This window comes from Tasmannia lanceolata, unplaced genomic scaffold (assembly GCF_043159265.1).
Source record: "Tasmannia lanceolata isolate RefF3 unplaced genomic scaffold, GAP_Taslan_0.1 ptg000006l, whole genome shotgun sequence".
Classification (NCBI taxonomy): domain Eukaryota; kingdom Viridiplantae; phylum Streptophyta; class Magnoliopsida; order Canellales; family Winteraceae; genus Tasmannia; species Tasmannia lanceolata.
Genome location: NW_027518683.1, coordinates 13,130,486 through 13,154,818, shown reverse-complemented (window position 1 = coordinate 13,154,818; position 24,333 = coordinate 13,130,486). Strand labels below are relative to the sequence as shown.

At 37.7% G+C, this 24,333-nt stretch overlaps 1 protein-coding gene and 1 pseudogene across 7 annotated transcripts in view; one reads left to right on the top strand and one right to left on the bottom strand.

Moving 5' to 3' along the window:
* Positions 1-21,960, bottom strand: part of LOC143879769 (CLEC16A-like protein) — a 31,632-nt gene extending 9,672 nt beyond the window's left edge. The window contains exons 1-20 of one of the 7 annotated variants that reach the window (XM_077382329.1): positions 21,463-21,960; positions 18,176-18,227; positions 18,021-18,097; positions 17,804-17,937; positions 17,603-17,699; positions 17,414-17,471; positions 17,067-17,202; positions 16,834-16,957; positions 16,450-16,636; positions 16,014-16,339; positions 13,170-13,258; positions 13,012-13,082; positions 11,214-11,324; positions 2,575-2,640; positions 2,255-2,392; positions 1,452-1,572; positions 1,230-1,301; positions 1,080-1,126; positions 653-812; positions 118-284 (exon numbers count right to left, since the gene is read on the bottom strand). In XM_077382329.1, the coding sequence (XP_077238444.1) occupies positions 118-284; positions 653-812; positions 1,080-1,126; positions 1,230-1,301; positions 1,452-1,572; positions 2,255-2,392; positions 2,575-2,640; positions 11,214-11,324; positions 13,012-13,082; positions 13,170-13,258; positions 16,014-16,339; positions 16,450-16,636; positions 16,834-16,957; positions 17,067-17,202; positions 17,414-17,471; positions 17,603-17,699; positions 17,804-17,937; positions 18,021-18,097; positions 18,176-18,227; positions 21,463-21,515 (2,286 nt within the window). In that variant the 5' untranslated portion in view covers positions 21,516-21,960. Of the gene's footprint in view, positions 1-117; positions 327-652; positions 813-1,079; positions 1,127-1,229; positions 1,302-1,451; positions 1,573-2,254; positions 2,393-2,574; positions 2,641-11,213; positions 11,325-13,011; positions 13,083-13,169; positions 13,259-16,013; positions 16,340-16,449; positions 16,637-16,833; positions 16,958-17,066; positions 17,203-17,407; positions 17,472-17,602; positions 17,700-17,803; positions 17,938-18,020; positions 18,098-18,175; positions 18,228-21,462 lie in introns of those variants that run through there. The other 6 variants (XM_077382327.1, XM_077382324.1, XM_077382323.1 and 3 more) reach the window with 6 other exon arrangements.
* Positions 14,918-15,343, top strand: LOC143879770 (small ribosomal subunit protein uS15 pseudogene; annotated as a pseudogene).
* Positions 21,961-24,333: the final 2,373 nt, after the last annotated feature.

Sequence of the window (24,333 nt, the reverse complement as noted above, 5' to 3'; positions counted from 1 at the left end):
AATTGTCTATTTGCTAAAGAGAAGTGCAAGAGATGATTTGAGTGCACGAGATGATTTGAAACAGAAAAGCTCCAGAAAATCATTTCAAAATCTGAAAATGATTAAAGTGATTCATACATTGGAGCCAGCCAAGGGTGCCGCAACACGAACAATTCCGAACTGCTGCTTTAGAGGTAATTCTTCTGCAAGAAGAACCCACCCAGATGTCCCCCTTGACATTGCTAAAAAACAAAAATGTCGCTCCTTCCCTCTCTCAAATGCGATTCTACAAGGCACTGCATCAACTGCAGATGGTAGACATCACCACCGTTTTGTAAGTGAAACACCTGAATGCATTAATTTTTGGGAAATGTTATCACCACAACCATGTTCTGATATTTGCACTACCACATCTTATCTTTTATTATTTAAAGACCAGTCAAAGGTCATTACCATTCCCAAAAAGCTCTGAAAAGCCAATTAAAAAAAGCAAAGACAAGCTGCATTTGTGCAATTATTAAAACATCGTTGTGCTGATAACAATTCCCTAATTTTTTCATAAAATAAAAACATCTCATGCGTAGTCACTTTGGACCATTACCTGTTAACTTTATATAGCTAGAGAAAGAAAGAAAGAAAGAATAACAAGAAAGGCACAAATGTCAAAACTGACCAAGATTTATTTCAGTGCCGGGTTTTGGAACTAAAACATCCAGGCCAGCACTTTTTGCTCGGGAATTTACAGGGAGATCTACTGGAGAAAGCGCCAGGGGTTGATCAGGTAGAATTCCTCCAGCAGAGAAAATCTGAAGTTGATGACAAAGTACAAACACCTGAACATGAGATGATAAAAAAAAATGAGCTAGAGAAACACATATGAACATAAAAACACATGAGATGATAAATAAAAAAATGAGCCAGAGAAACAAATACCAAGAGAAAAGCAACACGTGTGTGTGCACACAAACTTAAAGAAAATGAATAGAAAAAAAAATCTGTTTCACTAGTTCCAACTTAAAGAACACTTCTCTTCACAAGAAACCACAATAAGACCTACAGATTCTCGATAAGGAAATAATCAACATGAGATCAGATATAACCTTTACTACCCCGTGCATTCTTTCACCAGCAGCAAAAGATGATTCAACTGGAAAAAAATTAGCAAAGCATGTAAAGATGAATGGAATGGCAAATCTAAAAAATTTCATCTCTCAAATTGATTCAATGCACAGGAAAATTTTCGATCTAACCTTCTGAAGAGAAAGTTCTTGATGACAAGAGTATGTCCTTCGGTTCTTTCTTAGGAGATGAAGCTTCTATTACTACAATTAAGAAGTTAAACTTAGTTTGTTTTTTTTTTTAAAGGTTTAAATCGCTAAGAGAGAGAAAATTGGGAGAGATACTTAGTCACACACTGATAAACTAGAAAACACGGTTTCATCAACCACAGATGTCAGAATTCAAATAAATACCTCTTTTGCAGTTCTTCCATTCATCTACAAGAACTGTTATAAGGAGATCAGACCAGCTTTCTCTTATTTCCTCAAGAAGGCCATTAGTACAGTTCCCGTACAAATCCTGTGCATCAAGAAACTAGGATCACTCGTTAGAAGAAACAAGAAAGTATTTCACAGCTCAAGACTTGTAAAAGATACTCGATATTTCTTCCACATTGTATCTGAACATATAAATGCATGTACCCCATGATTGAGTGGCACACCTGTTAACTAATGATATTAGTGTATGTAATTAATGTGTGGCACATGTGCATGCTGTGATTGATTAATGAACAGTATGTATTAGAGTAGAGTAGGCACTTTCTAGAAAGTGAAACAAAAGAAAAAGTGATTTAAAGAAAAGGCGGATCAAATACTGGTTAAGAAATTAACTAAACGGTCCACGACACTTAATCCTAGAGCCCTTATTTTCAGTTATCTTGATCAATGTATTCTGGTCCAATTAAAAAGCATGTGGGACGAGATTAGATCACCATCATTTTTTGACTCCTTGTTTCAACTAGTTACCAGATAACAACAAAAATGAATCAACAAAAATGATATAATTGTGACTAGGTTATAAAGGGGAAAAAACAAAAATGAATCAATAAAGAAAAAACGTTCAGTCCCCCAAAAGTTTTGAATTATGAATATTATTGAGACTAGGTTAAAATAACATTAAAACTTCACCATTGAATCCCACTTACAAACATAGACATGATATCAGCAAATACTCAGCATCCAAAAATAAATCAAGATATCACTCTTAATCAACTTACTCTAAGTAATTTAAGGTGATGAATGTTAAATTCTTCCTCACTATATGGAAGCAGCTGGCGGAAAAGCCAACCACCATCCCACAATGTCTCTGCAGATATATTTGACCTACAGAAAAGGCTGACCAATGCATCGAGCACCTACATAAGAAAGATATCCATCATATTAATAACTATAACATTCCATTTTATTAAAACTAAAGATTTTTCTTTGTATTCCCCACAATGATATGCCCTCATCCAAAGTATAAGTTTTACTTCCGCGGCGACATTATGATCAATATTAAATGATTAAAAAAATATGCTGGAGCAACAACAAGGACCTGGTGTCTATGTATTTGAGAACTTGTCCTTGGTTCCCTCAAAGGACATAACAAGCCATATTGATCCTGCAAAAAGCACAATGCAACAAACAGAGTTCAACTTAGAAAGTAAAGTAACAAATAAAATAATGTAACGGAATATAGTTGACATAAATAACAAATGAAAAGAACTTAAATACTACCATGCAAAATGCAGGAAAAATGCATGAACTTTCTACTCTTCAGAAAGAATTATGACTTCTGAAGAGCAGTAAATCTGATTAAGGACATAAACCTTATTGGCTATGGAAATATAGCATGCTCCCAAACTTCATATGGAAAGATGATGTTTCTATTTGCAGCCCTGTCTCTTCCAAATAGACGCTAACAATTAGCACAACCAAATTACTCAGCAAGGATACCCAAAAGCTAGAAATGTATCATCCTACATCCCCACCAATGTCACCCTCAACAGACCTGGTCGGAAATCAAACCTTTTTATCACGGAATTGGACCTACAATTAACCTCTTATCTATCAGTCACACTGGGTGATGGGGACCATCCCAGATCCAAAAGAGGACAAGTAGGTCATTCCGGGCAATTTTAAAGCTAATTGGGGCCCATGCCACACTAGAATCCCTGCTAGAGGTTTCAAAAGGAAACCAAGTAACATTATGAGTAAATTTGAAATTTGCGACAAGTTTGACTATGCTCAAACATGCGCAAATGGAGATCCCCCTTTTTTGGGTTTTTGAAGATGAGAAAGAGGGGATAGGGGAGAGGAGGTGAGGGTTTGTGGTTAGGATTGTTTCTGACATTGTTACAAGTCAAGAGAGATAAGATTGCACTAGAGTATCCACTTAAGTGATCTATAGCTCATTTCAAATATTACCTCAAGACTTACAAGGCTGTTTTTATTAATTTTGTAAGATTTGACCTTTAGGACAGTTAAAAGTGACCCAAAGTTCAGTCACGAGACCATCCAAAACTTCCTTTCAATCCACAACCGGCAAATTTAGGCTTTCTCTACTGGGAGTCATCAAACCCCGGGTCCGTTGAGGATAAAAGCACGGGAAGCGCTCCTATCCAGAGGGGGGAGGACACCTTCTCTGGAGAGACATGGCCCAAAGTTCTGGGTTTTGCGCTTCTAATTGACTTGAAAGTCCGTCCTGCTACATAGCAGAGGGAAGGGATCTAGCAGATTTAGAAGCTGGCTCAGGATCCGTAGTTGAATCTAGTGGAGATTGGCATTTCGCATAATCACTTGGGATTCTCCATTTTCATTACAAAGATGTATCACGTCAGGATCCGTTGTTCAAACCGAATCACACCAACATTATGGAAGTTCCTGGATCGTGTGAAATAATAGTATCAAAGGCACCATCTGATTTCAGAATCCAAAATGGAAAATGGGCTACTATATTTTCCACTTAAGTGCGATAAATGTGGCAAAGGATTTCCTCCACCAGAACCCGCCATCAAAATCAGCCCCATTCACACGGAGCAATTCCGAGAGAGAAAACTGACTCAAAATCGCTCCACGATAACCTATGAAGCACGGGTACAGGTACGCGGGTACGTGATTTTCCCAAAAAAAAAAAAAAAAAAGCCTGGGTGCGGGTACGTTCGGATATGCCGAATATAATAACATATTTTATTATTTTATTATATATTTAAAAAAAATTTAAAAATAATAGGAGAGCAATCAAATAACAATAACATCACCAAAATGGAAAATTCTAATATTATTCTTCATTTCATAAGTGATTAAATTCCAAATTGTTCTATATTTCATCACAACATAAAGCACCAAAATACGAAATACATCATTCTTCATTAGAAAAGAAGTATGTCGCCTCATCTCCAATATCGCCCTCTACATCGTCGGTAAAAACAATGGACTCCAATTCCGGCTCATCCAAGGAAAGACTAGCAACTTCAAGTACCCCAACATCCTCAAAGGAATCAAATGTATCTCCACCTATGTCCCACATCTTTCTCTCTCCTTGATTATACTGTGGAGATTGTCCTGATAGAAGGCGAAGATTGCTATGAACAAAAACCAAATCTTGAGCTCGTTGTGAAGTTATCTTGTTCCTCTTGAAGGAATACACAAAAGAGTAAGTGCTCCAATTCCTCTCGGCACAAGATGAAGATGAAGGTTACATAAGAAGCTTCAATGCTATGCTTTGAAGCATAGGAGCACATGCACCATGGATGGCCCACCATTCATGAAGCTTGATAGTGAATCGTTCATTGATGGAATCAATGTCATTGAATAATCCGGACTTCATAGAGAATTGGGCAAACTCCACATTAGCCATCATGCGATCCTCGAAATTTGGGAAGTACCTTTTGAAGCACTTTACCCTCTCCGTATAAATTTCTGCATCCTTATGTGGAGACACCCGACTTGAATCCTCACTAAGCCATTGTTCACTATAATACCTTTAAGAAAGAAAAAATTAATTTAGTTTCAACTTTCAACTTTCAAGTTAAAAGTAAGAAATAAACATAGATAGCTACAAATCCAAATAAATTTAAAGTTTAAGTCACCTAACCTTGGATTCAATGAATGAGCCAAGCAATGGAGTGTTGCTCTTATTCCAACGATCAACAAGAATTTTGTGCACCACATCATAAAAGGTGGACTCATATTCTTTCCTCTTTTCTTCCTTCCTATATATCGCCACCTTCACTTTCTCTATCATGGTGTCTCATAAATCATAAACCAAATGAAGGCAAGGCATATCCGTATCACACTCTCTAAGCATGTCATAGAAAGGGGATGTAAATGAGAGTATGTAGTAGATAGAATCCCAACATATGTCATCTAACACCTTGTCTTTCACAAACCTTGCTCTCCCCACATCATCCTCCCTATAGCAACTCCATTTGTCACTAATCACCATTGGTTGAAGACCTTGCTTTAAGAGTTGAATCTCTTAAGCATGACGTTTGAACCTCTCAAGCATGACAATAACACTTGCAAATCGTGTCTCCTCCACGGAAAGCAACTTCAAAGTATTGAACTCGTTGAATATGGCTAATCTCATGAAATGATTCATTATGAAATTCTTAATGATCATAACATCTTCCGAAACATTAGTGCTCCAACTACATTTCTCATATGTATCTTGATTTGTTTCAACATTCTTTGCCGCATATATGTTCTTCACAGCAAGGTTGAGGGTGTGCACCACACATGGGGTCCAAAAGATAGAAGGAAATTGCGCCTCAATAAATTGTTCGGCCGCCTTGCAATTTGCGGCATTGTCGGTAATTACTTGAACAATATTTTCATGCCCAACCTCTATAATTACCTCATTCAACAAGTTGCCAATGAAATGCTTGTCCTTTGTCTCCCCCGAACAATCTATTGCCTTGAAAAACATAGGCCTACGCTCGGTTACCGCCATGAAGTTAATGAGAGGCCTCCTTTATGAGTTGCCCCATCCATCACTAACAATGCTCACTCCTTTATCCCTCCATGTATCTCTAAAGGGTTGCAACAACCTATCAACATTTGCCCTCTCTCTTTGTAGTAGAGTCGACCTTAGCAAATTGTATCCCGGAGGCAAATAACCGGAAAGTGGGTTATTGGCGGCATACGAGTATGAACTCGCGTAGTGTGGGTTCCTTGCTAGGTGAAATGGCAAGCCACCGGAGTAAAACATCCGAGCAATCTCGGCATGTAGTTGATCACGGGCCGCCATGTTGAATGCCTTTTCAACAGCCCTCACACTTCCACTTGGACCACTAGTCTTCCTCCTCTTTAGGTCAAAACTTGGAGGTACAAACATATTACTCATGCAACCCAATGACACTATTTGATGATGGTGGCAATGGCACTCTCTTGGGAGCATTTTGCTTCATAAGCTCCTTGCATTCTTCCTCCAACCTTTGCATTGCAAGTAGATCACTTGCTTTCACTTTAGTACATCTCTGATTCCTTGTCCCCCTATCTTCAACAAGTGCACCCTAACCCTTGTGTAGGAGCTACTGAAACTCTTATGACAATAATTACATTGTCATCTCACATTCCCTCCACCCTTAGGATCTTTATCAAATCTAGAGACATGCCTCCATAAGGGCTTCGAGATATTTTCATCACTAGAAGGTGAATGTGCGGCTTGGGCGGCACTACTAGCCCCAGATGAAGACATTCTTAAATCTATTAAAGAACAAAAAAAACTTACTACGCAAGGTAGAAAACCAAACAAAACAAGGGACTCTTAATTACACAAATTGAAACAAACAAGACAACAACAATTGAAACAAACAAGGCAACAACAACAGCAATTGTAAATTTGTAATGCAATGCAATGCAATTAGTAAGCTGAGGATGTAAACACAACCAAACATACCCATGTAAATTCAAAAGGCAAGCGGCAAGCCAATGCAGTGCAATGCAAACATGCAATTATAAATTTATAAGGAAGCAATTTTAATAAGCAAAAGAAGCAAACCCCAACCGAGCGTGAGCCCCAAACAGATTATTGGACTCAAAATTAAACAAAATTTTGAATCAAATAATCAGTTTTGGACTCTCAATCGGTTGTCACAATCTCAAGTGAATAGGGCCTAAATGCTTTTGAGTTTGACAAGTATCGATATATAGACAAACCACTAAACCAGTATTATGTGACTAACGAACTATCTGAAATAATTTCATTTCAATAACCTGCAACTGCAAAAGAAGACAACGAAACCATATTTAAATGTCTACATAGAGCATCTCTAATCAGGATAGGATACCTATTAGGCTATTAGCACATTATTTCAGTCACAAAAACAAAACAAAAAAAGGAAAAAACTGATTATTGGACCGAAAATTACATTTAGGCCCTGTTTATTTTGGATTTTTGAGAGCCAACTGTAAGTCCTAAGGCCCTGTTAGTTTCAGATTATGACAGCCGATTCCCAGCCCTAAGGCCCTGTTCGTTTCAGATTATGACAACTGATTTTCAGCCCTAATAACAGGTTTGGGGCTCACAATCAGTTCTTATAATCTCAGAAAAAAGGGCCTAATAGGTTTGGGGAACACAATCAGTTGTCATAATCGCAGCCTCTGTAAAAAGAAAAAAATGGGAGAGAGAGAGAGAGAGAACTGGAGATACAGAGAGAGAGAGAGAGAGAGCGCAGTACAGAGAGTTGTAGAGAGGGGGTTAGAGAGAAAGAGAGATTTACCGTCTAGAGAGGGAGAGCCGGAGTCCGCGAGAGAGAGAGAGAGAGAGGCGTTGAGAGAGAGAGAGAGAGTGAGAGAGAGAGAGAGGAAAGAAAACCTAATTTCTTTTAGTTTTAAGTGTTTTTTAAAACACTCCCCCCCCCTCGCGACGCCCCACCTAAATTTAAAAAAAAAAAACTCAAAACGTGCCAGGTGCGCACCTGACATGCACCCAACTCCAAAAAAAAGGGTTTTTTTTTTTAAATGATGGGGTGCGTACCCGGGACGTACCCGCACCCCATACGTGTCGGGTACGGGAGCCTCAGGAGAGTACTCGTACCTGTGCTTCCTAGACGATAACTCGAATAGAGGCGATTGGAATACCCCAAGAAGCGCTTCAAATTAGGGTTTCTAAGAGCACCTGAGGCCATGGAAGAACAGACTGAAACGGCGAGGGATATATTTTAGGGTTTGTTCAGTTGCGTAGAGAAAAAGGAAAGGAAAAGAAAAATCGCAGAAATGGGTTTACAAAAATCCAGAAATGGGTTTCACAAAAAAAGAAATACAGGAAGAGAGGGACGACGCTTACACGCTTACGGGAGATGTCTCCGGCGGCTCACCGGAAGTTTCAGCGCTTGTTGTGGTTTTTGAAGAGCGAGCTAAAAAAGGAAAGGTAAAGAAAAATCTCATAAATGGATTTACAAAAATCCAGAAATGGGTTTCACAAAAAAAAAGAAATACAGAGAGAGAAGGACGACGCTTACACACTTAATGGAGATGTCTCCGGAGGCTCACCGGAAGTTCCAGCGCTCGTTGTGGTTTTTGAAGTAAGAGCTTGGGTGAGGGAGTAGAGGGGTATTTGTTTTATGATTGCTAAGGCCCTGTTCATTTGGGATTTTAAATAATTGATTGTCTAGAGCAATCAATTATACAATCGGTTGTACTTAAAAGGGTGTTCTGTTAATTATTTCTTTATTAATGAAAGATAGGAGTTTTCATATCATTGTGCAGATGACCTGCCCCCTGTCCTTAATAATTTTATGGTTGTAAATGTATCGGTTTTGATGCTATATCCATATAGTATTTCCGCAATATTTTATGTTTGCAATTTTTAACTTTTGTTGAGTTTAGTAGTGTCATTTCACAAGTTAACGGTGTCGGGGTAATCATATCTTGCATAAGAGAAAATCAAATATTTCGATTTCTGGAGTCAATCCGAAAGCGCCACGTGTAATAGATTCCATTTTTTAATGTGACGGTACACTTCCCACGTGCGGACGTAAGGAAATTATTAGAATAAACCCTAAACTTTGCCCTTTCAACTCTCACATCTTCTCTCTTAAAAAACTGGGGGGTTTTACCCATCTTTTCTGGCAAGCTTTGGAGGTTTTTCAGCAACGTTTCTCGAAAATTTCCGATGAGTTCTCAACTCCTCTTCACTTTTCTTGAATATCTTCCGTTTTTATTTTTCAAGCTTTTCTTCCTAGTTCCTGTTGAAAGTTATCTTTCGAAGACGACGTCTGATGCTACAGATTCACAAAACCAGTCCTTTGAACCATCCTTTGAAAAAGAATCTGATTCTTCTCCTATTAAGAGAATGGGAGATGAGAGTGAAGAGGAAGGATCTTCCAAACCTTCTGAAAGTCCAATAGGTATCAAAGAGTGAAAAACTAGAGTTAGGTCAAATAAACCTGAATCTTCTAGAGCTCTTAATATTAGGTTGGTAAGGAGAAGTCCTGATAACACTTCTAGGATAGCGGGCGTCGTATCTCATCGGGATGACCTTCTGCTTTGGCATATGACCACTGTATGTCCACATGTTCTCCTTATTCTTATATGAATCTAACAGTTACTCTAATCTAAGAAACACGATCAGCTTCTGCGTTGGCATATGACCGTCCCATTCCCTAGACTAGCCAGCAGTTAGATGGCTATGGAAGGCCACGAGGCTTAATCCTTTTTACTAAAACCCCGTCTTACAACTTAATATTGTTTAAGAGGGTTATTACATGTGGGAGTATATTTTTCTTCATGCATGTTTAATAACAAACAACCATCATATGTAAAATGAAACATACATAGTAAACAAGCAACCACGCCATCCATTACATGAAAATCAAACATCCAAACCATGGAAATAATTCAAACACCATCTATGAATCCCAATTTGGCATCTTGGATCATGGGGTTCTCCCACTAACCTTATTTGAACAAGGGAATCCCTACAACGCCATATAGCCAAATTGAGGGTGAACAATGGGCAACTTTATGCAATAGCACGAGGAAAAACCGCTGGCTTCAAAGTGAATTTTCCCAATTTTACCCCTACCATAAACTTTGTTGAGTATGAGTGGATTCATCTAATCCATCATATTATAAATATGATTTCCGATTTGATTTTGGCCTCCAAGCATCACAGTGTATTTATCATTCAGGCATCAACACTCTTTGCTTGGTTAAGCTAACACACACTGCCTCGAAATGATTTTTCAAAACATACTAGCTTCTGCTTTGGCATATGACTAATGTATTTTGCAAATATCCCTTATCCATATAAGAATCTATTAATTACTCTAGATAGAACCAAATGGAGATCCCCCTTTTTTGGGTTTTTGAAGATGAGGAAGAGGGGATAGGGGAGAGGAGGTGAGGGTCTGGGGTTAGGATTGTTTCTGACATTGTTACAAGTCAAGAGAGATAAGATTGCACTAGAATATTCATTTAAGTGATCTATAGCTCATTTCAAATATTACTTCAAGACTTACAAGGCTGTTTTTATTAATTTTGTAAGATTTGACTTTTAGGACAGTTAAAAGTGACCCAAAGTTCAGTCATGAGAATTATAATGATCTCTTAATGAATTTAAGAGTTGCTTCTAGTAGGCTTCAAAATTCATGAGAAAGGGTTTCGTCAAAATTAGTTTCTATTTCAGTGAATTATAATTATCTCTTAATGAATTCTTAAGAGTTATTTCTAGTTCGTAGGCTTCAGAAAGATACTAGCTTGGAAATTCATGGGAAAGGGTTTTGTCAATATTAGTTTTTTTTTTTTTTTTTTTTTTTTTTTTAAATGCTTGTCAATATTAGTTTCTAGTTCTGATGTAGCCATCAGGAAAGCCCTTCTACATCTTTTTTAACAACTAAGGTTAGATAAATATGAATAATGAATAAATTTGGGTCTTTTACACATACTGATCTGCTAGAAATTAATATTCCATTGTTACGTTTTCTGAATGGAACAAAATTTAAGACCTTTGACTCTTGCACCTTGATTGACTGGCACGTTTGCACCTTGGTTGTGTTACATTGCTCGGTTCCAATATATTTGTTTTTAAATTTCCATCTTGACAGCCTAGAGGACTGGCTAGACCCACAATATAGATCAGCCAAGCAAACTTGATGCGGAGAAAACAAGTATTTTCATTATACATCCCATCAAAATAGGGCATTCTAATAGTAAAATTAAGCAAAATCTTGTTGGTGTGTGACGCACCTTGATCTTGTGCAGATATCTATCAAGTTCACTACTGATACCCTCTTTAGAGAAGCTATTTTCTGGTGAAAATAGCTGCTCTTCACCTGAGCCTTCCCCCACCAAAGCTTGCTGCAAGCATAAAGAGAGCCACATCAAATATTTCAGGAAGCAATGTAACATAATGAAACATCAACTCCTAAAACAAAGTATAACAACATTATTAAAAAAACATTATTCCCACAAGTTTGAGTTACTACTTAAGAGAATTAAACACGAAATTAGAAAGCAAAATAAGTTCACAGATAAGCACTGCAACTACCTGATAACTAAAGATCGGGTGAAATGAATGTACACTGACACATTAAAATGAGAAGAAAGATGCGTAGCAAAATAACAGAAGCAAACACTGCAAGTACCTGATAACTAAAGATCAAGTGAAAAGAATTTACACTGCCACATTAAAGTGAAAAGAAAGATGTGGAGCAAAATAATACAGGCAAATTTTCTTTGTACTACCGATTACGGAAGCTACAATTTAAAACATTGAACAGTTGGTTGCCAGTCACCCACGAGGGATTAGGACAGCAGGTTATAATTTCTTACTGGAGACATGCTGCGCGGAATTTGTTCCGCTCTTTGCCTACAAAGAAAATTTTCTTCATAACTTGAACTGCCACTTTAACTTTTTCCTTTTGAACTGATTTCTAAATCATTTTATCTGTCCCCCGTGTAACTACCTATTTCGTTTATCAACAAAATTGCCATCTATCAAATAAAAATAAGAATAATAAAACATTTCAAAAAAAAAATAAGAATAATAAATGCATTATTCATCGCAGTTAGCAACAATCTTAAATGCATTCAATTCGCTTACATCCAAGCTGTAATTTGCCCAATGATGCAGGAAAGCACGAGTGTTGAGAACATTTACATAAAGAATATGTAAGAAATCACATAAATCATTCTTCCTATGCAATATCTCTGTAGAGAAGACCTCATAAGCTAAATGGTACTTGTAGTTTGTACAGTTGCGGGCTTCCGTGTATAAGAATACAGCCATGAGAAATTTTAGGTGGCGACTCACCGCACCCCCAACAGAACTCTTTTAAAACACCAAACTTTAGAAAATCAAAATTATGCATTGTCTTAAAAAAGAGAAAACTTGGTTGGAAAACAAAAGGTCCACTCACATACGATAAGCAATACATTAAGAATCAGAATTATATAAGCTTATCTGCCGCAAGGTACCATAGGTACTGAAAATTTTGGTCATCTACATGTTTCAAGCCATCAATTAAACATGTTTTTTTTATGATTTAATTATCCTGAAATGATATCCACCATTCAATATTCCAAAATTAAACAGTTTCCAATTTACAAATTAAAAATATTGTCCCACACAGAAATTGAGGCAACTGTAGACGTTGGGGTGCTGCTATTGTCATCCCTGCTTTTTTTTCCTATTGGTAACCCCTTTTCCATTTTTTATACTTTTGATTGGGACTTTAATTTTTATGCTACTGAAAGTGACATTTTCCAAAGGGTTAGTTGAGTTGAGTTGAGTCGAAAGTGACATTTTCAAGGCAAAGACAGAGAGGACTGCAAATAGACAAAGACACGGACAGAGAGGAGTGCAAATAGACAAAGACAAAGAGGAGTGCAAATAGCAGCTCCCAGAGCCCAATCTTAGAAGCTATTAAGTATTAAAATGGAAGAGATATCAACCAACCCTCTAAGATCTTAGGGTAATGCATTGTAATTGTTTTTTCCATTCAAAAAACATCTTTGGGTAATGTAAAACAATACTGATGCCTACCAGCAATAGCTTCTTATGCTGTTTTCTCTGGGGAAGAATTCCAAGTGCATCTAGCATTGACTCATCCAGTTCTACAGAAAATAAATAAAGAAAATCAGAATGAGAACATCAAGATTAACAAAAGCACATAAACAAATGAATGATTTAAGTATTTTGACCTTTTGTTTGCAACAAAGTAGCCAGCACAGTTAAAGAACCCAAAACTCGTATGTCATCCCCACTAACAATATAGGACAGCAACACATCCCTACACAAAGATAATTTCATATTAAAAAACCAATCCTTAGACTAGGAAAAGAGATAAATATTAATTTTAATTTTTTAATGGCATAAATAATAATTTTAATAAACTAACAAAGTCAAACAAAAGCTTTCACTTAGCCTCTTCAATGTTCTTTTGAACAAGTGAACCATGTATTCTCATTCTTCAACATGCGGTTTGTCGATTAATAAAACCATTCAGGAGAAAAAAAAAACAAAGTCAAACAAAAGAAACTTCTCAGTTAAGAAAAAGTAGCTCCAGCCATTAATCGACAAACCGCATGTTGGAGAAGTCCACAACTGCGTCCTTAGTGTTGCAATTTTTATTTTTATTTTTAAAAAAGTAAATACAATATGAAATCACAAAGCACCAAAAGCATTGATAGCAATCAAAGGCACAACCCTAGGAGCAATGTATACTTCATACACAAGAAGCCAGGTTTATTAATCGACGAACTGCATGTTGGAGAATGAGAATACATGGTTCACTAGTTCAAAAGAACATTGAAGAGGTTAAGTGAAAGCATACAGTGCAGCCCAGAGAGACAGGTTTCTTGATCTAACGTAGAAATTCAAGTAAATCACCATTTTTTTTAATGGTTCAAGTAAATCACTATAAATTCTAAAATTTCTTATTCTTTTTCTCTTATTTTTGGAACAAGAAATGAAGGAATTTTAAGAGATATAACATAGGGATATACTGCAATGTATTTAACACCCGAAATATTTGGGAAAGGGGAAAGGTTCCCCTGAGAAGAAATTCCCTTAGCTTCTTTTTTTTTTCTTTTTTTTTCCAACTCAAGGGTACGAAGCCTTCCACATGCGCGCGCGCACACACACACTCACACACTGACAATTCTTTTTTTCTATCATGCCTACTTTAGCATGATAGACCTGCTAAAGCACTTCACAAGAGAGGAAGGTTTTGTAAAAATTAAGGGGCAGCCGCAATAGCCTTGTCACAACCAACATGCAAGTCTATGCAAAAGGTTATGAAGTTTATGGAATGCTTGGGAAAAAGGGTTGGGAGCAATTATAGTTGCATGCTGCTGATGAACATCAGAACATATAGCTGGCCACACACACTACATCAATTCTATTGATACAGAGAACTTGCTCACAACATGCCTCACGATATTTAACCAGTTCTATAGATATGGATAGCTTTCTTACAACATGCCTCACGAATATTTAACTCAGTTTATGGGCACGTCATTAGGATGGCCCTAATATCACACTTTGTAATTATTTTAAGTATTATAAATATGATATCATGGATTCAGGAGAAAAAGCCACAGAAATTCTATTCTCTTCATCTTTTTTTTGGAATGGTTCTTCTCTTCATCTTCTCCTTTTTCTTCTGTTCTTCTTCCTCTTCCTCTTCTACTTCTTCCACCGTAAACGATTATGATTGGATGAAGAAGCTCAACAATAATTGTTAAGCAACACTAAGAATAAGTACCTTAAAATCTATGTCATTGATACTGCTCTTTGTAGATATCATCCGTAGATGAATCCTAAGTTGCAAGCAACAAGATCCCTATAGGAAAATTGATTGACAGTCGAGGAACCCTCGGAAAGAGAGAGGCGATAGAGGAGGTGGAGGCGTTAGAGAGATGTAGAACCCCATCCCTCCGACGCTATCATGGAGTGAAACAACACTCACGAAAAGGGCATTTCTTCTTCGGCTCTTCCATACAAGAGGACGGCTCCTAGCTAGCTGAAGATCTCTTCTCAAGACCTCGAGGACAATATCTGCAAATTCACAAAGGATTTGACACCATCTCAGATCAGCATCATTCTCCATAATTTTTATGGTATCGCCAGGTCAAGAGTGTCATCAGGAGCAAGATCTTTTGTATTTTGAAGGCACATACGCTTGCTCGTGAGATTTCGAAAGATTTTTACCATTTCATCAATATGGCAGTGACAATTGTAAAACATCAGGAGAGGAACATGAAGGGCAAGGATTCCAAGTTCCGGTTGATCCATGTTGAGATACAAGAGGACAAAGAAGCTTCCACCAGTGTAGGGATACAAGTCTACCACCATCAGCACTCACGTGGCTTAGGTTAGTTTAATTCTTCACTTAATTTTGGGTCACACTGGATGGACAAATGGGTGCGGGTGCTTTTGTAATGGACTTATCCCAGTAGAACTTCGAGTGTTGAATTTTGAAGCACTGTACGGGACTTAACGCGGCAGAACTTCGACAGTTGAATTTTGAAGTTTTGTGCACTACTTGTCAAAGTAGAACTTGAAGTGTTGATTTTTTAAGTTACTACAGAAAGCCATTTGATGTTTCTTAATTTAGTGGGAGCAACTAATCTTTGAGTTGAAATTTGGTAAAAAAAAGTTAAGGAACTAAATGCATCTCTCTACAGCGTCGAGCAGTTACATGATGATTGCAGGCGGCTCACGTTTTATGATATATTTTGAGTGACAATGATAAGTTGCAAGACTTTGGCAGACTCTTTATACTTTCGCTGCAATTCAATTTTCGGTGTATTTCAATATGAGTTTCCTAATTACAAGTGACATCCAATGTTGCATGCTTGAGGTCACAAGTTCAATCCCAGCTTACCAACCTAAAAAATTAAAGTAGTGAACTGCCATGCTCTGAAAAGTACGAAAATTCATAGAAAACTTAGCTCTGGTGGACAATCAAATGGTTTGGTTTCCAACAAACAAAAAGGATAGAAACACCCGTCTTTTATGAATGACTATTATTGTGACGTTACCTCAAAGCCAAATGAGCACCACAAGGATTATGTTGCACCGAAAAATCATTTGATGGATGAATCTGAGAAGAAGAATTTGGTACTGCAACATTTAAACTTGCTGTGCCTGCCTGAACACCAAGAGCATTGTAGTTCGGATGTTGGTTCTCGGGTGTGAGACCATAACCAGTCTCATAACCATTGGGTTTTGTTTCAGAGTTCAGAGTGAAGGCTTCAGGTGGACAGAAAAGAGCAACAGTGATAATACTTGCAAGATCCTTAGTCTTAACGATGCGCAAGATGGAGCAGAGTAAATATAGGGAAGTAGTTGCACCAATTTGTGTTTCCTGGAGAAGCAAGCTCACAAATGGTAAGAAATAAGCAGTTGCTTTGAATATCATGGGAGAACCAAAACAGAGAATTAATTAACCGAAAAAAGGGAAGAAAAAATGCATACATCACTAGACTCTATGCTCAAAGAGGGTAGAAGAAATGGAAACACTAATAGTTGCAAAATGTTGTCTGTTATTAATCTTCCAAGATTTGGAACCCCAGAAGAAATAACATCGCTAAAGTAGTACAGTGTGTCTTCAATTTCATCTACTGCAGCAAGAATGCAAGTTGAATCAGATACGCTTGGGTTCCTGTCTCAAAAGCAAAATGATGCTTGTTAGGAGGCAGGAAGTACAATTAACAACTTGATACTAACAGTCTAACACAACAAATTCAATCCTACTATCTCTTAATAATGTCATTTTTTTGAATGGTGTAATAATGTCATTTTGTGAACATTGTACATACAAGAACTGCCCATTACTCCCGACTAACATCAGATTCTTACTTTGCTGCTTCGGGGACCAAGCCATCCAAATTGATGCATTGCTTCCTGAAATCTGTAACCAATTTTGAAAAATAATCTTCTAGAGGGGTGCTTGTGACATATTTGTTAACACATTCATCTCCAACTGAAAACAACAGAGAGGAAAATATTAAAGAGATGTGACCGTTGGGTAAATGCACTGAAAAAAGGGTGGGTGGGTGGGTGATAGTTGGAAACAAAACGTACCAACTTACCATGATAGACATTAAGTGTCAAAGCACGAACAGCAATGCGGACCATGTTCTCCTCATGGAATGCAAATCGTATCGCCTCAGTGTACAAAGGAAAAGAAACTACTTCATCCTGGATGCATGCAAAATGATAATTTACCTAAAATAAATAAACACAACTTGGCTCAACAAGGTAAAGAAAGCAGACAAAAGCACCCGTTATCTGGCCAAGTTTCTTTGTTCTTTATCAGATAACTGGAATCAAGATGGAAAAGCTAAACTTCAATTCAAAGTTTCCACTAGCAGAGTTTTGACAAGTGTGCAAAAAGATTGAACCATTGCAAAGCAGCGGAGGTGCAACGTACACATACATTTTGAGTCTTTACTAGCAGAGAAATTGTATTTTTGTTCAGCTTCCCACTTATTGCCCTTAAGATACCACAATAAACAAAACCGATGAGTGATAGACTAGCTAGTAATCACAAGTAACCAAGACAACATGTATGAAACTGAGAAAATGAAAAAAAGGAGGGAAAGAAAAAACGGCAAATTTTGCAAACCTTAGAAAGGATATGTAGTATGACAGTATCTCTTCATTGTGGAAGTCAAAGGAATATGTTATAAAGTAGTTAATATGTTCATTGCTAAAAATGTAATCTGCAGAGCATGCCAAACGTCAGACCGTCACAATATTTAAAACCAAGAGAAAGCAAAAAATATATATAAATAAACTAGTTCAATTCCAATATATATTAACTTACAGATAGCATGTTCACTTTTTAAATTCTGGATCATAATACTCATTGTCTGTAGCAACTGAAGGGCAACACTCATGGTTCTGCTAACTTTTAGTATGCGTGCAAAATCCCCCATGACCTGTTTCTCCATGAAAAACCTACAAGAGATCCAGAATTCAATAGAAATAGGGCAACAAGCCACAAATACTGAGAAGAAAAACCAGATATTGTGAAATCTCACTCAAAAAAGGTTGGATCGTGCTGGTCACCATATGTTAGTAACTCGGCGATTGATCTCAGAGCCTCAATGACAAAATTCTTCATAATAAACAAAGAAATGAGAACATAAGATAAGCAAAACTTGGTAATTTAAATCCAAATCTATAGCTCACGTACCTTGTTAATTTCATTCACAATTTGAACTTTTTGAAGCTGATCAGTTAAATACCTGTACAGGAAGATTCAGATTAGCTCACAACAATTGAAAAATGAAAGAAAAAAGTTAACTCCCACAATGTAGCAATTGAGCTCCAAGATAACATCAGAACAGAAATTTAGCAACATTCTGGTGCTGCTAAAGAATGAGGCATTTACATGTAATCTCCAATTTGACAGAAAGAACCATCAAGCATATCAGGCTACCTTTAGTCTCACTGATAGGAAAACACTCACTGATATCTAACCCCCACCCCTAAGGGGAAGGTAGACGCGTGTATGCAACGGGAGTCCCTCTCCACCTAAAAGGTATCCAAAAAGAATTAACAACGTATTTTGTAATTTACTGTGGAGCAATGATACTACATTTAGGAGTGTGCATTTGATTAACTAGGAATATGTCTGTCAACCGAAGCAGGCTGGTGGTCTTGGTATTAATGACATCAAAACCCAAAATGGTGACCCTTTGGCAATGTGGTGATGGAGACTCTTTAACAACACTAGGGAGTTCTGAGCTAGGGTGATCTACTTCAAGGATCAAAATTCTGAAATGTGACTTCGGCTTTGTGAGTGGGAGGTTGATGGCTCTCCAATGTGGAAGGTATGGAAGTTAGAATAAGACAGCGTCCATCCATCTAGGTCATAATTCCTCCTTAATTTAAAATTGAACGAGGAAATTCTTTAGTAATCGACACACAAGCACAAAAGAGCAAATAACCTCATGGGGTTTCTATACACAATCAATGGGAGAAGCCTAGACATTGTGGTCCAATCTACACAGACAGATCTAGGGTTTCCAGCGTGTGAAACTAGAAAGGAAAAAAGAAGGGCTACAGAATTCAAGGATCAGATCAGTGCTTCGATACCATTTTAATGTAAAATGAATGTAAAATGCTTGGAGAAAGAACCCAGACCAATGGAAAAAGGAATAAGATGAGAAGAGACAGAACGGAATGAGAAGGGAGTTCATAGGTTTGGAGAGCATAACCCACGACTCCCATAAAGTGAATGTATATATTAAGGAGTTTTTAAACCAGACAGACACGGAAACCGAATCCACGGAAACCGAATCCAACTAGTAGCGAAAGTAGGTCAATCAATCAGGTAAATCACTCTATCAATGAGTTCCCACCCCACTTGTTAAGCATTTGACTTTTCACGCATCACGTCAATCAATCTGATCCTGCACTTTCCATGAATATGGTGCTCGACCGTCGAGTACTGTCAAGGCGGTACCACTTTTGATATTTGATCCAACAGCAGCCCACTTTTTAAGAGGCTGTTGTTGGATCAAATATCAAAGGGTGGTACTTCTGACGCACCACCTTCACGGGACTTGACGGTCTGCCACCATAAAATTTCTCTATATTACGAAAATAATAAATATTTTAAGTGTGAAAGTTACTTCTAATGTAAGATGGATCCCCATCCTAGCAAGAACTCCGAATAATTCTCTTGAAGCTCATCCTCTTTATGAGAAAGGAGATAAAAATGAAATATAAACTGTCCTATATCTGAACAAAAGCAATGAATCCGCAATTTGAAGCAGTGAACCTATGAATCTCCCAATGCGGTCGTAAGTGAAGATTTTCCAATAGATAGCTCTCCAAGATGGTAGTAATGTAGTATCATGATCCATTTCTTCTTATCTGATAGATATACCTTGCTTGATTGTGTTGCCATTGCAAAGTAAGCTGGGGACACATTCGTAATCTCTTTCTTTGCCTATTCTCATCTAAATTTTAGGCATTTTCTAAGAATATTTCAAGTCATATCATTCTTCTTATAGAAGAGGAAAAATTTACAAAGGCCAACTAAGATTGATCTTTGACATGGATCACCAAGACTTTTGGTCAAAGAGATTTCCCATCATTGCATGGAAATTAAAACTAAAAATAATGCACTTGACAAAATTATATTTTCTTCATCATCACTCATAATCAAAAAACCAAGAAGAGTTCCCCTTGATAATTCGCCTCCCGAAAAAATCACAAAACAGCCAAGAAAATCAACACGTGGCACCAAGTTGACATCAAAATCTCATGGCTCCTCAGCCACCAAATATTGTTCATTGACCCTCACTTGTCCAAGGTACAATCTCTATTCAAATGGTACTTTGGGTGACAATCCAAGACCCAATACTTGGATGTTCATTGTGAACTAAGAAACACCACATCGATAAATCATAGTGAGCAAACTAACAAGATGCTAAAGTGTTGGATCACCCAAATGAGTCAATGAATACTTCAACCCATCCCACTGACATCACTTGTCTAGATCTAGATTCATGAATCTTTGTTGAATCACCCAACTTACTCTGGTGGCTCCAAGGAACATCTATTCCAACCTTCCCTGGTAGAAAGCCTCTCACAATTGGCACTACGGCAACCAAATGAGTGGTTACATTCGAAAATTTATGCATCTACACAGGTGCACTCACGGACTCCTTTCCTTGCTAAAAATGAACATTAAAACACTAAATACAGGAATTTTAAACATTGTACCTAAATGATCATAGTAAGTTTGTGTCGGTTCTGATAATGCAAATAGTTAGGGATGTGGAAGATCCCGTGTCACTGATTGAACGACATTGAGGAAAGCACCCATTACTATTGAAAGATGTGCAAACCATGAAAAAAAATCCACCAAGGCTGCGTAACACCTCAATTTGAGCTTCTCCAATCCAGAAAGGGTAACTACCATAAACAGACATTTTCTCACAATGGTAAAACTTAATTAGTAATAATTGATTTAATGATCACGAGCATGGTGTAAGAAGTACAGCTCATTCTGTTATTTCTTCTTCGTCATAAGAGAAATGGCATTGATTTTAATATGAATAAAACCACAGTCACCAATAACACTAAGCACCTGCCTAAATCCACTCTTGGGTATTTTAACTCACTTGCCACAAAGTACAGACTAGCTACTTACCAGACAGAATTCCAACAACATGATCTTATTAACAGTTGCAACAAACTTTTGCAGCATCAATTTAGTCATAACCAAAATCATAGCTAAAACAATTCCATTATTGAATATTTTCATAATTATAAGGGTTACAGATCTTGAACTCAGTCTCCCAACATTAACCAATAATTCAATATAATATGGACCCAAAAGGGCAGAGAAAAAGGCGCATAACTTCAAAAAAATCATCAGAACAGTTACGAGCGAATATTCTCCCTAAATTCCAGATAGCACCAAACCCTAGCCAACAAAAAAAAACAATAAAGAGAGAAACGCACCCGAGTTCTTCCAAGGAGAAACGATCTCTAGGTCGCCAAAAAGAAAACCACATGATGTTGAAGAATTAGGGCTTGAAATTACACATGACAGCGCGCGAAAGGGAACAGATCCCAACGCCTAATCCAGATTACTGCAAAAAGATACGGCATAGATGGATTCCTTTCTTGACTGAAAGAAGATCAGATCTCCCTGAATTTTTAAATTCAGCTCTATCTGTAATTGAAAGAGAGGGAGAATTTAGAATTTGTGTTGGTTAGGGTTTTGGTTCTTGAATTTCTGCATCTCTGTTATTCCCTTCTCTTCTTACCCACTAACATAAATACCGGAAAGTTGAGTAGTTTTTTGTGTAGGATTCGATGTCTTTGTCTACGATCGGCGATTGTATCGAAGATTGATATGGCCGTGGGTCGAGTCACCTTCGCCCTAAGTATCCGTCTTTGTCAGGAGAGTTAAGAGACCCTTAACTTCCTACTTTCCCAAATGTGAAAGGGAAATAGATATGTTTTATTTTAACGAAGGAGATTTGTATACGAGTCAGGTAGGACACTGGACATTCTCAGATTCTTATCTTGGACCTCTAGTTAATGAAAAATAATAAAATAGTATTTATCAGATTATCCTGATGGTTGGATCGTGAACCTCCGGATGAACAGTCAACAAAATTATATGGACAATGGTTAGCATTCAATAAATATTAATAGTACACAATTAATTGGTTTTTGGGCTATTGGAGATCTAAGAGTAGGATCCACTAAGTGGACGGTGCGGATCGCCCAGAGGTGGGACCATTGCCTGTTTGTATCATAATGAAGTAGCTAGCACCTTCATTTACTAAGCTGGGATTTGTTTTTTGTCCTTGGATGGGCTAGCTGACCTCTGTTTGATCTATGGAGGTTTCTATAATGTGCAGTCCCCCCTAGAGATCGAAGGGTTAGGATCATCCTATGGAGATGATATGTTTTTACGTTGTGGCCCAACAAATGAACGGTTTAGGTTATCCTTTGGAGGGGGCTCCACTCTACTTTATGGACTTCACCCTTACATCTCATATAAATATAACTCATATGATCACTCGATGATGACTTTGTGTTATTCAATAAAATGTCCCTCGAAATCATTTTAGACATGGGAGAGTGATGATTCGCACCAACATCGTGGTATCACTAGGTTTTAGACCCTCATCCTAATGTAGGTTAGGCAGAATAGTGAGATGTCAGAACCAAAAGATTTACGTAATTTATTAAACATGCATTTTAGCTATTACTTGCTTGTCTCAATGTTTCATATGAAAACATGTCTAGTGCAGTGTTGTTGTGCAACATATGTACATTTCTCTTTGTTAGAAATATTAGTTGAACTCAGTGGATGGTATATTTGAAATGTAGAATGGTGTCGGCGGCAAAATGCACCTCCGCTCCTTGCCCGGCAGTGTTTCTGCCTGGGCATATCAGAATTGGTCACAGTTTAGTATGCGACCAATTTCAACCCGAAGTACCCAGACGATCATGCAATCACTTGCAATCGGGGTTCCCCAGTTGCTGTTTTGGTCACTCGTCCAAAATCAAGCAGTTACAAAGTCCCCTCCCCACCCCTCCTCCCTTCTCGCCCCTTCCATATTGAAAGAACTCCGAAAGGTCGGGGCACTCGCTCTCCCAGCAAGTTGGGATCTGTCCCATTTCCTGTTTTGCGCTGCATTAATACTCGAATAAATCATTTTCGCAATTGGGCTCATAGATAGAACTAAAAAGTCATCGATTCGTAAAGCGTACGGGTCAAGTAAGATTGCAAAACAACCATTTGAAAATACAGGGAGTTTATAGGTGTAGTGGTTACCAGCATAATAAGGGTGGCCGTAAAATACATGAGCAATGAAAGGTAAATGACAATTGCAGAAAAGTAAATGACTGGGAAGTAAATATTTGGATTGCAGATGATAATAGAAATGTAAATTATATTAAGGGCACTTCTGGATACCATGATTTTTTTTCGTGATAAACTAGTGTCTCTCAGAGGTGTAGGGCGGGCGGGTGAAGTGGTTAAAATTCAGGAAACAAAAATCAGGAAACCAGTGCCCCCAAGTGGCCAGAGTTGCTAAAAATCAGGAAACAAAAAACTACTAAAATAGGATTCTCTTTTTCCTGATTTTTAGCCACCCCTCACCCTCATCTCAATTGTGCCATCTCAAATCTCTCTCCTTCTCCCACCCTCCCATCCCCTGTCACCACTTGGAGACACTAATTTATTGTGGAAAAAAAATCATAAACAAAAAGCAATCATGGCTTCCGGACATGGCCTAAAAGTAAAATGCGTGAGGAATGTAAATGATGAACAAGATACATGGGTACCTTAGTCGTTATTTAGCGACTAAAAGTAAATGAACTTAAATTGAAATGGAAATGATAGACAAGCCCAGGGTTGTTATGGGTTATTTATATTAATGGCTCCGAAATATTTTTTTTCTCGCACTTAGAGGGTGTGTGAAAACAGGCATTTCGTGGATGGCCTGTCGCATGTGAGAGCAGCCACACAGGTTCACTTTTCAGCCGATTTTGTCTTCATTCACGAGGTGCCTGCTCTCACATGCAACAAGCCATCCGCGAAATGCCCTTTGTGATGGACGATAGCAAATCCCGGTTTAAAAAAAGTGTAAAACATGATTAGTCATCCCATTATCAAGCATATGGTCATGCAGCTTAAGCCCTTGGTCGATTTTTTGTGCGATCATTCTAGTGAACAGAGGCAAGTTGAGAATTTAATGATTAATGCTCCGAAAAATTATGGTCTCTTGTATCCAATTGTTCATACTATGAACTAACACTATTCCCATACTGGTAATTTATATTCTATTAGTTATAATACTTGATAAAAAA